Below are 16,129 nucleotides of genomic sequence, written 5' to 3'. Positions count from 1 at the left end.
ATTAACAAGTCACTCAATCTCATTTGCCTCAGTTTCCTTATGTGTAAAATGAACTGAAGATGGTGAACCATTCCAGTGTCTCTGCCAAGAAAACCCCAAATAGGGTCACAAAGAGTTTGAACAAGCAACCTTTTCCATTGCTTTCCCTTTCCTCCTATCATCTCTTCCCTCAATGCTCAGAAGTCTCATGACACCTCTTAGGTGCCTTGAATTCCTAGTATTCACATTTGGACCTAATTCCCTGCAGTTTTCTCTCTCTCTTTCTCTCCTCCCTTAAAACCTTCATTCAACCTTAGTTGTAGCCAAAGTGAAGTAGTTATGATTTGACATAGCTTTGATCCACTAATTCACATTAAGATGTTAATTATTAATAAAGTCTTAATGTATTACCCTCTTTGGTAAGAGGCAGCTAGGTAATACAGCAGGTAGAATGTCAAACCTGGAGTCAAGACCTGACTTTAAAAACGGACATGGACATCCACTAGCTATGTGACCTTGGACTTGTTTGCTTCAGTTTCTACAGCTGTAAAATGGGGGTAATAATAGCACCTACCTTACATGGCTGGTCTACAGATCAAATGAGGTAATAGTTATAATAAGTGCCTAGCACATATTAATTAATATTATATTATTATATTAATGTTTTGGGTTTTTTTTTCCTGATCATCACCTTTTATTTTTTCCCCCACATATATATTTTATTTTATTTTACATGTTTAATTTTACATTTTATATGATCTTTTAAGGGTTAAATACAAATACCTTTTCCTCAATTCAAGTGTCTTTGCAGCTCTTGACATTGCTAACCACTTCCAAATATTCTCTCCAGCTCCAGCACTTGTGACACTGCTCTCTCCCAGCTCTCATTGTTTGTAACTGTACCTTCTTTTGCTGGGTCATCTATGTCCCAAACCTTAACCATAAATGTCTAGTGAAATTGTCCAGGTCCTCTTCTCTCAGTGATTTAATTTCTCAAATCTATATTTCTAGCTTTTTTACCTGAGATCCAATCTCAAATAACCAATCTAACAGTTGGGTAACTCAAATTCGTTATGTCCAAAGCAGTCATAGTCTTCCCCCATAAAACTATCCCTCTTCCAAAATTGCCTATTTCTCTTATAGATACCACCATCTTTCTCATTATTGAGGTTAGCAACTTTGGATTCTCCATCTCCCCATATCCAATCAATTGAAAGGTCTTGTCAATTCCACACAGGCCACATTTTCCACATTCCTTCCTCTCAATTCAAAGTGGCCATATTCATCTAGACCTTCACAATCCCTGCTTCTAAGGAGTATTTTTTCCTCCCTTCTAATTATTCTCCTCCCAACTGCCAAAATAGTCTTCCTAAAGGTCTGACCACATTGCTTTGCTTCTAGGATAAAATACAAACTCCTTCATAATTTGACTCCAACCTCCCTTTTTAGACATTTCATGAGTTTCTTTCACACAATTCATGAGTTTCTTTTACACACTCCCAATAAAAATAGAACTAGTGTTTCTATAGTGAGCCATTTTCTTTTTTACCTTTGCACTGGCTGTCCTCCTCCCATCCCATCTTCCTACTGCAATGATTTCCTTCCTTACCTCCCTCTATTTTAGACTTCTTAGTTTGCTTCAAGTCTCATCTCAGGTACCATCTCTTCCAGGAAGCTTTTCCCGTTTTCACCAGTTTTCTCATTCTTCATAATATCGGGTATTTATTCCTCTGCATTTATTTAATATCCCCCAGGAAAATGTGAGCTCCTTCAGGACAATGTCTGTTTTTTGCTTTTGTCTTGCATCCTCACCATGATATAAAGAAGCCGGATAATGTGAATCAAGATCAATTTTGGAGTCAGGAAGACCTGATTTCAAATCTTGTTTTTACTATATGTAGCCATGTGATCAAAGACAAATCATTATACCTCAGTGGCCCAATTAACTCTCCAATATTTATGTTAGGGAAGAATTGCTGAACTGGGATAGTTAAATTTCCACTCCGGTAGTTCTGTACATTCAGTTTACTCAGCACCTAATTCAGGGCCTTATATTGCTTTGTAATCTGCTTACGGAATTGAATGTGACCATGGGCAATTCTCACCTTACTGAGCTCCCATTTCCTTAATGGACACATTTATATTTCCTACTCCAAAGGGACAGGGACATCAAGGTTGCTGGTGAGACAGAATGAGACAGAGTGAGTTGAGCTGGAAGTGAAGTGAACATGGTTGGAGACTGTCAAGTAATGGTGACGTAGAGTGATAAGGCATCCCCAGATAGGCAAGGTTGCAGGTGTGCTTGCAGTTATAAAATTATATCAAGGGTATATAATCTCAGCCCCATGTCAGTGGGCCCAGAAGCTATGAAATAACCAGTCCAAAGATCATTTTGTCCAGTTTATTTTCAGTCCATGGAAGTGACCCTCCCCTCTGTTGCTTCCCCCTGCCCAGACACACAAGCATATAAACAGATACTTCACTCAGCTCTGTTGAACTCTTTCTTTTCCATCACAACAAAGGGTCCAAGCCCTTGATGGAATCTGGTTGTCTCATAACTTGGTCAGACATGGTCTTTCAAAAGTAAAATGTCAGGATATGAAAGTCCAGAGCTTGTAAGTCCCAGGCAGAAAGGGTGAGCCCCAGAGGCAAGAGGCAGCTCTTTGGATCCGTCCAAGGTATCACCTTTCCCAGAAATAGGCTCTCTGTGAGGGGCAGTCTAACAAGTTCTGAGTCTCAAAAGAGCCAAGGGGAAGATGTTGATGTGTTTTATCAGAGATGATTCTTTTCAAAGAGTAATACTTCCTTCTCTGCCTCTTCTCAGAGCTTGTGAGCAAATCACTTGCTCCCATTTCTTGGAGAAGTAGAAGGAAATGATCCCCAAGGCTTTCCTGGGGTCATAGAAAGCCACAAAACCCACTGAAAGAAGCCCAGCTCCTTCTTTCTTTATTTCTAAGGGTTCTCCCTTACATTTGCACTGTATCTGATTGAGATGCCAAAACAGACTTCATCTTGCTCAGAGTGCATCCCAGGGCAAAAAAGATAGCAGTTTAAAAGGCAGGGGAAGGGGGAAAGGGGTATTTCAGGTCAGTTGCTAGCTCTGTTGATTATTTTAAGGAAATAATAATAAGGGTAGAATTTATAAGGAAGAATGTTTCAAAGGTTAAATTTCAACTGTGTGTGCACATATTGGCAGCTATTTAGCCCAAAACTTAACCATTTATAGGCAAAAAAGTTTCCTTGCTCCTGAACCCGTCAGGACCAAGTAGGCTCACATGCAACAATGACATGGCTCTCTATCTCTTAGCTTATTCACTCTGCCTCCAAGCTAATTCAGAAAGTTCCTTGCTTAGCAGCATCTTTCACAATTAATATTGGAGTAAGGTACAATACAGGCTTAAGCCTTGCTCAGAATGGGGGACATCCTAACATTCAGACATAATTACTTAATTTTTCAGAATTCCTCCTCCTCCAAAAGCTGTTATTACACCACCAAATAACCCCACCAAGGGGATCTGGTCAGTACCAAAGTCTATCTTTGTCACCTTTTCTGCAGAGCTCTGATTACTCCTTTCTTGGTAATGACATCCATGTTGGCATTCCTAGACCATCTGCTGCCCTTGGACTCAGATAGCCCCGGGACTGTTGATGGTGAGTCAATTCTATATAATAAGCACCTTCCACAGACCCACTGGAATGCTGCTTCCAGGAGGACCTCCATGAGGCCAGACAGCTCAGACTTAAGGGCATTGCCTGTTAACTATGAATCAAAACTCATTTTACAACTTCCTACAAGAATTTCAAAGGTGTAGTTTTCCAGATTTGGGAGCTCAGGAAGCAGAGAGGTCCTTTGAGGAGTGCAATCCTTGGAGATAGCCCAGGCAAATGGATTTCTCATGCAAATGCTATACTTGAAAGGTATGACCTTAAGTACTTATCACTTAATATAGGACTTATAATAGAGGACTTAAACACAGCATATACTTAGAATTTCTTTCTGGCTACCTCTCTCTCTCTCTTTCTCTCTCTCCTTTTCTGCCACAAGAGATAGTTCTAGTTTCAGCTATTTACTAATAATAAGGTTGAACCAGAGGTTCTCAATTTCTAATATTCCATGTTCCAAATCCCTTCTAGTTCTAACATTCTGCTTTTATAATACATCTTAGGGATGCACCACAGATATCCCATTCAGAGAAATCAGAAGGACAATTTGAAAACAAAGGCCAGATAAAGTTTGTAGGACACTAGGCCTTTGCTATCAAGAAGTATTAAAGCTTTCTGCAAGGAGTAAAAAATAACCAGCCATTGTATGGCCAGAAAGGCTAAGCTTCTGTCTCTCAGAGTTATTGGAAGCTGGTTCTTCATAAAAATCAGGTGTAACTTTTTGGTACTGAGGTTTCTCAGTTCCCCACTGGCCTCTGATGCTGTCCCTTGAAATGGGACTGAACTGTGCTGACTCCTTATGATGCTCACATATCTGGAGTTAAAAGTCCAAAAGTCCATTCATCTTTTTGTCACTTCTTTCTTATCCCTGGAAGAGATAGCATGCAGCCTGGTCCAACCTTCATTTCTCAGGCATCTAGGAGTTAGCTTGCTGCTCCCCTCAGGGTCATCATTGGTCTCAAAGGTAACTTTTTCATGATACTCTGTTGGACCCAACTTTTTAGCTCTTTCTTCCATACTCTCCTGCCTTTTCAGTACTGAAAGTTTGATTTCAGCACATTCACCTTCCTTTACTCATGATAACAGGAGTTGGGATTTAGAGCTAGCAAAAGATTATAGGACACCTGGATCATAACAAATGAAAACATTGACTGGTAGAAACTCTAGGGACAGCCGGGACCACAGAGCAGATGGGGAAAACCTTAGTGGTAGTCAGCTGTTTTGCCTATTTATGGAGAAGGCATCTACATTATCAGGAAGTCAAAAGTCCTGATGGGGAAATTAAGAGGCAGGTAAAGTGAAAGTCTGGCTCATATCACCCCAAAAGCTACTAGCAGAAGTGGGAAGATATCTACAAATCCTAAATCTAAGTCCCTTATCTCACTAGGGAGAGCACCTAATCTCACTCAGAGACCTCATGGAAGAAAAGAAGATAGTGGTCTCCAAGGATGGGTATTTGGTTTGATATCAGTGATACCCCAACACTCATCTCAAGTCAGATGAGCTCTTCTACAAAAGAAGGGAGGGGATCAAAGGCATTGGATTCTTCCCATTTTCTAACTTCCCTAAGGCAGATTAGTTTGTGCCTTTTAAAAAAATAATCACTAAAACTTTTTAACGTAAAAAAAGAAAGAAAAATAAGGAGCAAACAAAAAATACAAAGCAATAAGGAACAAACAAGAAAAGTCATAAGGAGACACAAAAAGCCCAGCTGACTGCGGGCCAGGGAAGCAGGCAGGCAGGCAGAGCAGTTATGTTCAGGGCAGGCTGGCAATGTCTCTCTCAGGAGGCGGGCCAACAGGTTTGGGGGCATTCTCGTTGGCTTTTCCTTCAAACATCATGACTCTGTTGAGGGTGGAGAACAAGGAGAAAAGAAAAACTGGGTTAGGTGGTATATGTGTTCTCCTGAACTGGGAACATGCCTTTTATTTACACAGACTTTTACATGCGATCTCATCAGAACCTTATAACAACATTATGAATAAGGCAGGGCAGGATGGGAATTACTATTACCATTTTACAGGGAAATAAACTGAGACTCAAAGTAGTAAAGAAACATCCTCACATGGCTAGTAATTGATATAACATAACTTACAGCCACGTTTCATGGTAGATGGAGCATTGAAATTGGAGTCAAGAGAACTTGGGTTCAAATACCACCTTGGGCACTTATTAAACATGTGATCCCTTTAATCATTCCCAGTGTCAAGGTTTCTCATCTGTAAAAGGGGGATAATGCAGTTCTTGGGAGATTCCTAGCTATGGCATGCTAGTTCAGTTCCCTGAAATTCCTGAGGTACTCAGGCATAGCATGCAACTGTGAGTTCCATGGATCATCTAGCAAGCTTCAAAGTACACTGCACACCTTTAAGAACCACTGGTCTGTGGGGAATGAAACCTCTGGCTCTGTTCTTTAATTCCAGTGATCATGAGACTAGGAGCGATTCATGTCTGGTTCTAGCTGGGACAGCCTGGGGTTACTTGAGTGAAGGGTAGGGAGCAATGGGAATATAAGTAGTACTTAAGTTATTACCTTTTGGTAATAAAATATCAGCAATTCCCAGTCTTAGCTGCTTTGCAGAGAGATTTAAAGAAACCAAAATTGGCAATGATATTTTAGGAATAGCAATTTTGCTAAAAGGATTATAATTTTTTTATTTTTTTAAAGAAGGTCCAGCTCTTCTCCCTTATTAAGAATTAAGGCAACCTTTGAGAACAGAGTAAAATCATTACTGTCCATGGAAAGATAGTGAGATTCTGCTAGAATACAAAGGACATGGCTTGAAGGGGAAGAGCACAATACTGGAATTGGAAGAGATTCTTGTCCAAGCCTATTTTACAAATAAGGAAACTGAGGCTCCTAGAAATTAAATGGACTGCTATGCAGCTTTTGAGCATCCAAAGTAGGATTTGGACCAATCTTTTTCTTACGCTATCCATTATGACTTTTTGTTGTTGGTGGTCATTTTTCAGTTGTATCTTGACTCTCTGTGACCCCATTTGGGTTTTTCTTTGCCAAGAAAAGATAGTGGAGTGGTTTGCCATTTCTTTCTCCAGATCATTTTATAGATAAGGAAACTAAGACAAACAGGATCCATATGTGTCCAGGATCACATAGCTCAGTAGTGTCTGAGGGCAGATTTGAACTCAGGATGGTGAGTCTTCCTGACACTAGGCCTGGCACTATCCATTGTGCGACTTAGCAGCCTACCATGCCATACTTCTTCTCAAATATAGATGTTAGCAGATTGAGAGGTACAGAACTTGGGAATCAAAAGGCTTAAATTAATTTCTATATATATTATGTATGAAAGTTTTTAGGACCTTGAAGGGGTATTAGAGTTTTGAGAGCACCAAGTCATGGAATTCTCATCCCAACTCTGCCTCAAAGTTCTTATGTGATTCTGGATAAATTGCTTCCCCTATCTAGGCCTTTTTCTTCTCCATAAGATAGGGATTAAAGTAAATAATTTCTAAGATTCTCTTAGATCTAACATCTCTCCCTTCTGTGATGTCTCTAAAAAACACATATCCTCTTCAAGGATGAGAAACTGGGGACTCCATAGAATGATTATTCAGTAAAGAAAGAAACAGGAGAGCAAGGAGATTAATTCCAATGCTGGGGATAAATGCAAGCTTCCAACTTGGGAAATAAACCTTCACAGAACGGCTTTGGTTTTAGAGGCTTGGGGAGGTGGATTTAGAGAATGCTACTCACAGCTTAAGGACGGCTGAACGTTTTCCCAGCATCATATTCACAAAGTCCCGATAGGAGATGGTATCACTGACTCCACCTGTCACTTCAGAGATCATCTTTTTCATCTCCAGATGGGTCTTTGGGACACCTAACTTCTCCATCATTCTCTTCAGGGACATCAGATCTATCAGGGAAAAAGAAAATTCACTAAACTGGGATAGACTATATATACAAGGAAGACTACTGGTCCAGAATATATATCTTTCTCTTTTCCTTTTCTCAATTTACTCTTCTGAATAATAACATGATTAGGCTAGATCAGAGGAGTTAAACTCAAAGCCACTTCCCATTGCAACTCAAATCAGATTCAAATGTAATTGGGGAGTATTTAACAAAATAAATAAAAATACAGTGCAACAGAATGTTAAAATATGGTTTTCTAAGTCAATATGTGATCTGCAGAGATCCTTTCTATTTGAATTTGACACCATTGGACTAGATGATATTTAACAGTCTTTCCAGTTCTTCTGACATTCTATGCTCATTGTGATTTTTAAGATCCTTTCCAGGTCTGTGATTTTATCTGCAACAAGATTATGTGATGATCAACTGTGATGCACTTAGCTCTTCTCAACATGATGAGGTGATTCAAAACAATTCCAATAGACCTATGATGGAAAGTGCCATCTACATCTAGAGAGAGAGAATTGTGGAGAGTGAATGTGGATCAAAACATGTTGTTTTCACCTTTTTATTGTTATTGTTTCTTTGCTTTTTTTCCCCTCGTTTCTTTTTCTTTTGCAGCATGATGAACTTGGAAATGTGTTTGAAAGAATTGAACATGTTTGGCCTATCTTGGATTGCTTGCTGTCTATAGGAAGAGGGTGGGGGGGAGAAAGGAGGAAGAAAAGTTTGGAACACAAAGTTTTGCAGGGATGCATGTTGAGAACTGCCTTTGCATGTATTTGGAAAGAAAGCTATTAAAGAAAAATGTTATCTTGCTCAGATAAAAAAATAAAAAGATTTTATAATTCTAATGTTTTCTCTATGAAAGTACTGAGGAGTGGGGAAAAAGTGATTTGGCACCCAAAGCGGGGTTTTAATACCCATCAGTGTGGACTCTCTTCTGAGGAGACACTGAAGGATGTCAAAGCTTGGACTGAAGGAGAAATGAGAAAATAGAACTCTTCCCTCCTTTCTTTGTAGAGAAGGAAGACTCTGGTTGTAGAATATTACATATACTGTCAGTCTTAATTGATGTACTAATTAGTTATACAGAACTGCCTTTTTGTTCTACCTCTGTTTTGCTCTTTGTCACAAAGGATAGTTCTCTGTGTAGGGAAGGGAGAAGGATATATTTGGAAATGAAGATGATATAAAAGATAAAATAAAGATATTATAAAATGTATTAATAACTACATGGGGTCAGAGTGGATCTGACTATATTGCTACCTGCTCAAGAACCTTCTAGGGCTCACTTTTGCTTTTAGGATAAATGACAAATTTCTTGGTCTGGAATTTGAAATCCTCTACAATCTGGCTCCAACCTCCCTTTCTGGCCTCATTTCATTCAACTCTCCTTTAATTACTTTATATTCCAGCTAAATTACTCTTTAATCTTGTCCTGCACTCTGTTGCTTCCATGTTTGGGATGCACACCCTTCATATTTCCATTTGATGAAATTCTTTTTTCCCTTCAAGATCCAGCTCAGGTGCCACATCCTCTATTAAGTTTTCTCTGATCTCCTGCTGCAAATGATTTCATTCATCTCAAAATTTCTTTATTTTAAATCACAGTTCACCTTGAAATATACCAGTGAGAATGTGAACCTGAGCGTAGACTGCTTACTTCATGAAAAAAACAAAACAACAAACAAACAAAAAACATTTCTTTTCTTTTTCTTTTTTTAATTTGAGGCAATCATTGTTAAGTGGCTTGCCCAGGGTCACACAGATAGTAAGTATCTGAGGCTGGATTTGAACTTAGGTCCTCCTGAAAGAGCCAGAGCTCTATCCACTGTACAACCTCACCATCCCCCTGTTTCATTCTTTATGTTTGTATTCCCAGTGCCTAGGACCATGCTTGACACATAAAAAGACCTTGATAAATGCATGCTAATTGATTGATACTTATTTTACATGCATGAACTCCTATTAAAACATAAATTCATTACAGGATGAGATTGTGTCTTTATATCCCCAGAACAGTCATCCAGTAGGTTCTTAATAAATGTTTGCTGGATTTTTGAAGGAAGTTAAAGTAGAGTTCATTTCTGTCTCCTGTTGCCCCCTTCCTGAAATAGTCGTGTCTCTATTGGTTGTAGCTTCTTTTTTAACTTCATGATAGGGTGGGGGCAGCAAGTTGGCAAGCCGACATGTACTTTTTGCAATTCAGCAGAACAGCAGGTGCCAGTTCCTCACAATGCGCCCCCCCCATGGGGAAATGAAGGGGCACCTCCCCAGCTGGGAGGAACTGAGAAGCCAAAAATACCACGCAGAGCAGGAAAACAAACACGAAAAAAATGCAAGAAAAACAAAGAAAGCACACACAGGCAAAGAACCCCCACCCCTGTGGAGTTGGTGCTTTGGACAGATCCCCACCCCATCCTCAACCCCTTCCCCTCCACCACCCTAGCTCTCCTTTGAAACAATGCATTATCAGCAACCAGGGGAGGAAACCGCCAAGCTAGTTTCAAGGCTTTGGGATGAAGGAGTTAGAGCAAACGGGAGTGAGACCAGTGCTTACTCTCTCTTTTCAACATAAAATTTTATTGATATATTTTGGTTTTTACAACTCTAGAATTTCTCCTAGTAACCTTAACCTTTCTACCTCTCAGACAGCCATCCTATATGACAAATGATATATTTTTCTAAATGTTTGTTGGGTTTTTTTTCTCAAAAATCAGCTTTCTCTATCCTTAATTCCCTTCCCTTGCATTTTACAAAAAGATTTTAGTGACACTCTGCCTACCCAGCTGTGTACCAAAAATATCAATGGAGAAATGTCACATTGCTCTCCTTGAAATACATATTTCATATATAATAAATGTGTGAGTATTTATATATATGTATGTATGTATATATATATATGTATACATGGTCAGGACCTGTGATTTCATCAACATGGTGAACTCCTCAGCAAGGAATTCTCTTGATTAATGCATACTGACAACTACTTTATGACTTTATAGAATTAAAGAATTTGGGGGTGGTAAGAATTTCAGAAGCCACCATATATGAAAGAATCCCCACTGTAGCTTTCCTATTAAGCTGTCATCTAGCCTTTCCTTGAAGATTTCCAAAGACAGGGAGACTACAGCTTCTCTGTGCCAGATAAGTAGCCCATTCTACTTTTGGACAGCTTTAAATGTTAAGAAGATTTTTCCTGATGATGAACTGAAATTTCTCCTCCTTTCAAGACATTCAAACATTGCTCTTGATTTTGCTCTGGATTACTCCAACCAAAACTAGTACCTTCTCCAAATTACAGCTCTTCAAATATTTGAAGGTAGCTATCATGTCTCCCTTATGTTTTTTCTTCTCTAAGACAAACATGTTCATTTCCTTCAACTGATCCTTGTATGAAGGCCACTGCCTTCTTTTAGATACTTCTTAAACAAAAATTCCAAGAAATAAATATAATATTCTGTATGAGATCTGATGACAACAAAGTACACCTTTTTATTACTAAAAGCTATGCCCCTCATGACTCAATTCAAGATTGCATTAGGGGATTACCACTGACTCTTATTGACCCTGTATTCACACTAAAACTCCCAGATCTTTTTCAGAATTATTTGTTCCTCCTCCATCTTACACTTGTGATTTTTGTTGATTTTATTGACTAACTTTTGTTGATTTTTTTGTAGCCAAGCACAATTTATATTTGTCACTTATTAGATTAGATTAGTCCAGTAGTCTAGAATGCTAAGGACCTTTTGGATCCTAACTCTGTCAACTGTGTTATGTTAGCTATCTAACCAATCAATCAATAAACATTAAGCATCTACTATGTACAAGGTATTGTATTAAGCACTGGAAATACAAAGAGACAAAAGACAGTCTCTGCCTTCAAAAGGTTACAATCTAATGGGACAGATAGAAAGCAAACATAGTTACACAAAGCAAACTATAGGATAAATAGAAAGAGAGAAGGCATTGGAATTAAGAGGGCTCCAAGAAGGCTTCCTGTACAAGGTAAGATTTTAGTTGGGACTCAAAAGGAAGTCAGGGAGGTCGGTAGTTAGAACAGAGGAGGGAGAACCAGCCAGAGAAAATGTTCAAATTTGGAACTATGCTCAAATGCCTACAAAAATGGAAGTGTCACTATTGCATCTGTAACCCAAAGAGATCATAAAAGAGGGGAAAGGATCTACATGTGCAAAAATATTTGTAGCAGCTTTTTGTGGTAGCAAAGAATTAGAAATTGAGTGGATGTTCATCCAGTGGAAAATGGCTGAACAAGTTATGATATATGAATATAATGGAATATTATTGATCTGTTAAAAGATGAGCAGGCTGATTTCAGAAAAGCCTAGAGGGACTTACAGGACCTGATGCTGACTGAAGTGAGCAGAACCAGGAGAACATTATACATAGTAAAAGCAAGATTATGTAATGATCAATTATGATAGATTTAGCTCTTCAGTAATATAGTGAACCGAGACAATTCCAATGGTATTTGGATAGAAAATGTGGATATGGAGTGAAACATACTATTTTTACCTTTTTGTTTTGTTTTTTCTTTCTTGTGTTTTTTCTCTTTTGTTCTGATTTTTCTTTCACAACATGATTAATAAGGATAAAAATGATTGTACATGTATAACCTATATCAGATTGTTTGCTATTTTGGAGAGGGGAAGGTAAGGGAAGAAGGGAGAAAAATTTGGAACCCAAAATCTCACAAAAATTAATGTTGAAAACCATCTTTACATGTAATTGGAAAAAAAAATACTATTAAAATAAAATTTTAAAAAAGAAAACACAAAAAGATGCTCAGAGCTGAAAGATGGAATATCTTGTTCATGAAACAACCCAGAAGCCAGTGGACTGAAGAATACTTGTCCATAAGATACAAGAAGACTGGAAGATTAGAAGGAGCTGGGTTGTAAAGGACTTTGGGAAAAAAAATCACTTTAGTGACTGAATGGAGCAAGGATTGGAATGGGAATAGACATGAGGTAGGCCGATATATCAGCAGTCTATTGCAATAGTCTAGACTTGAGGGTTTGTACTAGTGTAGTGACAGATTTTGAAAGAAGGGGGCATATTCGAGAGATATTATAGAGGTGAAATCAACAGGCCTTTGTAACAGACAGGGAAGTGGTGGTAGTGATATCCAATCAGTCCAATCAGTCAATAAACATTTATTAACCACCTAGTATGTGCTAAGCACTTGGAAAACAAAAAGAGGCCAAAAAATTGTCCTTTTCTTTAAGGACTTCACAATTCAATGGGAGACTGCAAGCAAACTAATACAAATATATAAATAAATTATTCAGGAAAAATTGGAAATAATTAAAAGGGAGAAGGCAATTATCAAATTAATTTAATTAAATCAATTAAGAGAGGAATTAAAGAGGGATTAGAAAAGGCTTCCTATGAAAGACAGGATTTTAGCTGGGACATGAGAGAAGCCAGGAAAGCCAGTAGGCTCTCAGTTTTGTGTCATCTTCAAATTTGATAAACACAGTATCTGATTTTATCCAAATCATGATAAAGGGGCCAAGGCACTTCCCATCTTGACTTTGAAATAGTAACAACTACTTTTTGAGTTCAGCCATTCAATCAGTTCTGAACCCATCTGATTGTACTACTGTCTGATCTATATCTCATCTGAGGTATAAAAAAGTATGAGATCAAGGTAAACCATAGTATTGTCCATAAAAGAACTAACTTTAGTCTGGCATGGCCCATATTTGAATTTCTAGATATTTGTTAATTATCTTTTTTTGTGATCCATTCTAGCATTTTTCCCAGGATTCGTTTCCTGGCTTATAGTTTACAGGTTATTAGCATAGAGGGTCGCCCAGAGGAACAGGTATGTTGGAGACAGAACATTCTAAGTCCAAGGCCTACTCTCTATCCACCATGCTCAAGCTGCTTAATTTTTCAAAACTGTTTTTTTTTTTTTAACATGTCTATGTATGATTACTTTGGGGGAAGAGGCGATTGGAGTTAAGTGACTTGCCCAGGATCATATAGCTAGTAAATGCATGAGGCCAGATTTGAACTCAGTTCCTTCTGACCCCAGGCCTGATAATCTATTTACTATTTCACCTAACTGCCCCTATTTGATTATTTAAAAAGAAAATTGAGGGAAACAGTTTAAGAACAGAAACCTAAGGCATTTTAAAGGCATTTGACTTCTTGTCTGCTGCTAAAATAGCAGAAATGTTTCTGGGGCCAAAATACAGTTCAATACCCAATATCCCATAGATCCCTCTCAGATTTAAAATTTCAGGCAATTGCTGGATATGAGGTGGACTTTGGAAGAAAAGAAAGACTCCAAAAGGAGTGAAAAGTGAAGGGTATTAGCAATGCCAGAGACTAGGCTTGACTTCAGTGGTAGACAATTAACCCTAGTAAAAGGCTTTTTACCTTGGAGTCCAAGAGTTGGGAAAAATCCTAAAACAATAAGTATACTTCCTAGAAACCCAAACTTCTTTTGAAATGTTACAAATGGGGGTGTGGGTATCTGCCAAGGGAAAATCAGGAACTATATGAGCAAAACTACAAAACACTTTCCACACAAATAAAGTCAGATCTAACCAATTGAAAAAATATTAAATGTTCTTGGATAGGGCAAGCAAATATAATAAAGATGACAATACTACTTAAACTAATCTATTTATTTAGCGCTATACCAATCAGACTCCCCAAAAACTATTTTAATGACCTAGAAAAATAACAAAGTTCATATGGAGAAACAAAAGGTCAAGAATTTCAAGGGAACTAATGAAAAAAAAAAATCAAATGAAGGTGGTCTAGCTGTACCAGATATAAAACTATATTATAAAGCAGCAGTTACTAAAACCATTTGGTATTGGCTAAGAAATAGACTAATGGATCAGTGGAATAGGTTAGGTTCATAAGACAAAACAATCAATAACTTTAATAAGTTAGTGTTTGACAAACCCAAAGACCCTAGCTTAGCTTTTGGGATAAGAACTCACTGTTTGACAAAAACTGCTGGGAAAATTGGAAACTAGTATGGTAGAGACTCGGCATTGACCCACACTTAACACTGTACACCAAGATAAGGTCAAAATGGGTTCATGACCTAGGCATAAAGAATGAGATTATAAATAAATTAGAGAAACATAGGATAGTTTACCTCTCACTCCTATGGAAGAGGAAGGAATTTATGACCAAAGAAGAACTAGAGATCATTATTGATCACAAAATAGAAAAGTTTTTGTACAAACAAAACTAATGCAGGCAAGATTAGAAGGGAAGCAATAAACTGGAAAACATTTTTACAGTCAAAGGTACAGATAAAGGTCTCATTTCCAAAATGTATAGAGAATTAACTCTAATTTATAATCTAATTTATAAGAAATCAAGCCATTCTCCAATTGATTGTCAAAGGATATAAACAGACAATTCTCAGATGAAGAAATTCAAACTATATCTAGCTATATGAAAAGATGTTCCAAGTCAGAGAAATGAAAACTAAGACAACTCTGAGATACCACTACACACCTGTCAGACTAGCTAGAATGACAGGGAAAGATAATGCGGAATGCTGGAGGGAAGGTAGGAAAACTGGGACACTAATACATTGTTGATGGCATTGTGAATACATCCAGCCATTCTGAAGAGCAATTTGGAACTATGCTCAAAAAGTTATCAAACTGTGCATACCCTTTGACCCAACAGTGTTACTACTGGGTTTATATCCCAAAAAGATTTTAAAGAAGGGAAAGGGACCCTGTATGTGCAAGAATATTTGTGGCAGCCCTATTTGTAGTGGCTAGAAACTGGAAACTGAGTGAATGGCCTTCAATTGGAGAATGGCTGAATAAATTGTGGTATATGAATATTATAGAATATTATTGTTTTGTAAGAAATGACCAACAGGATGATTTCAGAAAGGCCTGGAGAGACTTACACGAACTGATGCTGAGTGAAATGAGCAGGACCAGGAGATCATTATATACTTCAATAACAATACTATATGATGATCAATTCTGATGGACATGACCCTCTTCAACAATGAGATGAACCAAATCAGTTCCAACAGAGCAGTAATGATTGAACCAGCTACACCCAGCGAAAGAACTCTGGGAGATGACTATGAACCACTACATAGAATTCCCAATCCCTCTATTTTTGTCTGCCTGCATTTTTGATTTCCTTGATTTCATATATTACAATTTATTCAGCCATTCTCCAATTAATGGGTTAATTGTACACTATTTCAAAAAGCAATTCTTTTTGTATAGCAAAATAACTGTATGGATATGTATACATATATTGTATTTAACTTATATTTTAACATATTTAACATGTAGTGATCAACCTGCCACGGGGAGGGGGGGAGGGAGATGGGGGGAGAAGGGGAAATGTTGGAACAAAAGGTTTTGCAATCATCAATGCTGAAAAATTACCTATGCATATATCTTGTAAACAAAAAGTTATAATAAAAAATAAAAAAAAAACAAATGGGAACATGGGAGGTGGGGAAAGGAAGAAAAGTTATAAAGGCTTGACATCAGGAAAAACTTCCAAAGAATTGAGTTATTTAAAATGGAATGTCAGTCTTCTTTCTGAGACAGTGGGTCCCTA

At 37.9% G+C, this 16,129-nt stretch overlaps 1 protein-coding gene across 2 annotated transcripts in view; it reads right to left on the bottom strand.

The window, feature by feature from the left end:
- Window positions 1–2,366: 2,366 nt before the first annotated feature.
- Window positions 2,367–16,129, bottom strand: part of AIF1L (allograft inflammatory factor 1 like) — a 35,407-nt gene continuing 21,644 nt past the window's right edge. The window contains exons 5-6 of one of the 2 annotated variants that reach the window (XM_003757408.4): window positions 7,361–7,523; window positions 2,367–5,487 (exon numbers count right to left, since the gene is read on the bottom strand). In XM_003757408.4, coding sequence (XP_003757456.2) covers window positions 5,400–5,487; window positions 7,361–7,523 — 251 coding nt within the window. In that variant the 3' untranslated portion in view covers window positions 2,367–5,399. The remainder of the gene's footprint in view (window positions 5,488–7,360; window positions 7,524–16,129) is intronic. The other variant, XM_031954851.1, reaches the window with a different exon arrangement.

Source organism: Sarcophilus harrisii, chromosome 2 (assembly GCF_902635505.1).
Source record: "Sarcophilus harrisii chromosome 2, mSarHar1.11, whole genome shotgun sequence".
In the NCBI taxonomy this organism is placed as follows: Eukaryota; Metazoa; Chordata; class Mammalia; order Dasyuromorphia; family Dasyuridae; genus Sarcophilus; species Sarcophilus harrisii.
This window is presented reverse-complemented; position numbering and strand designations above follow the sequence as displayed.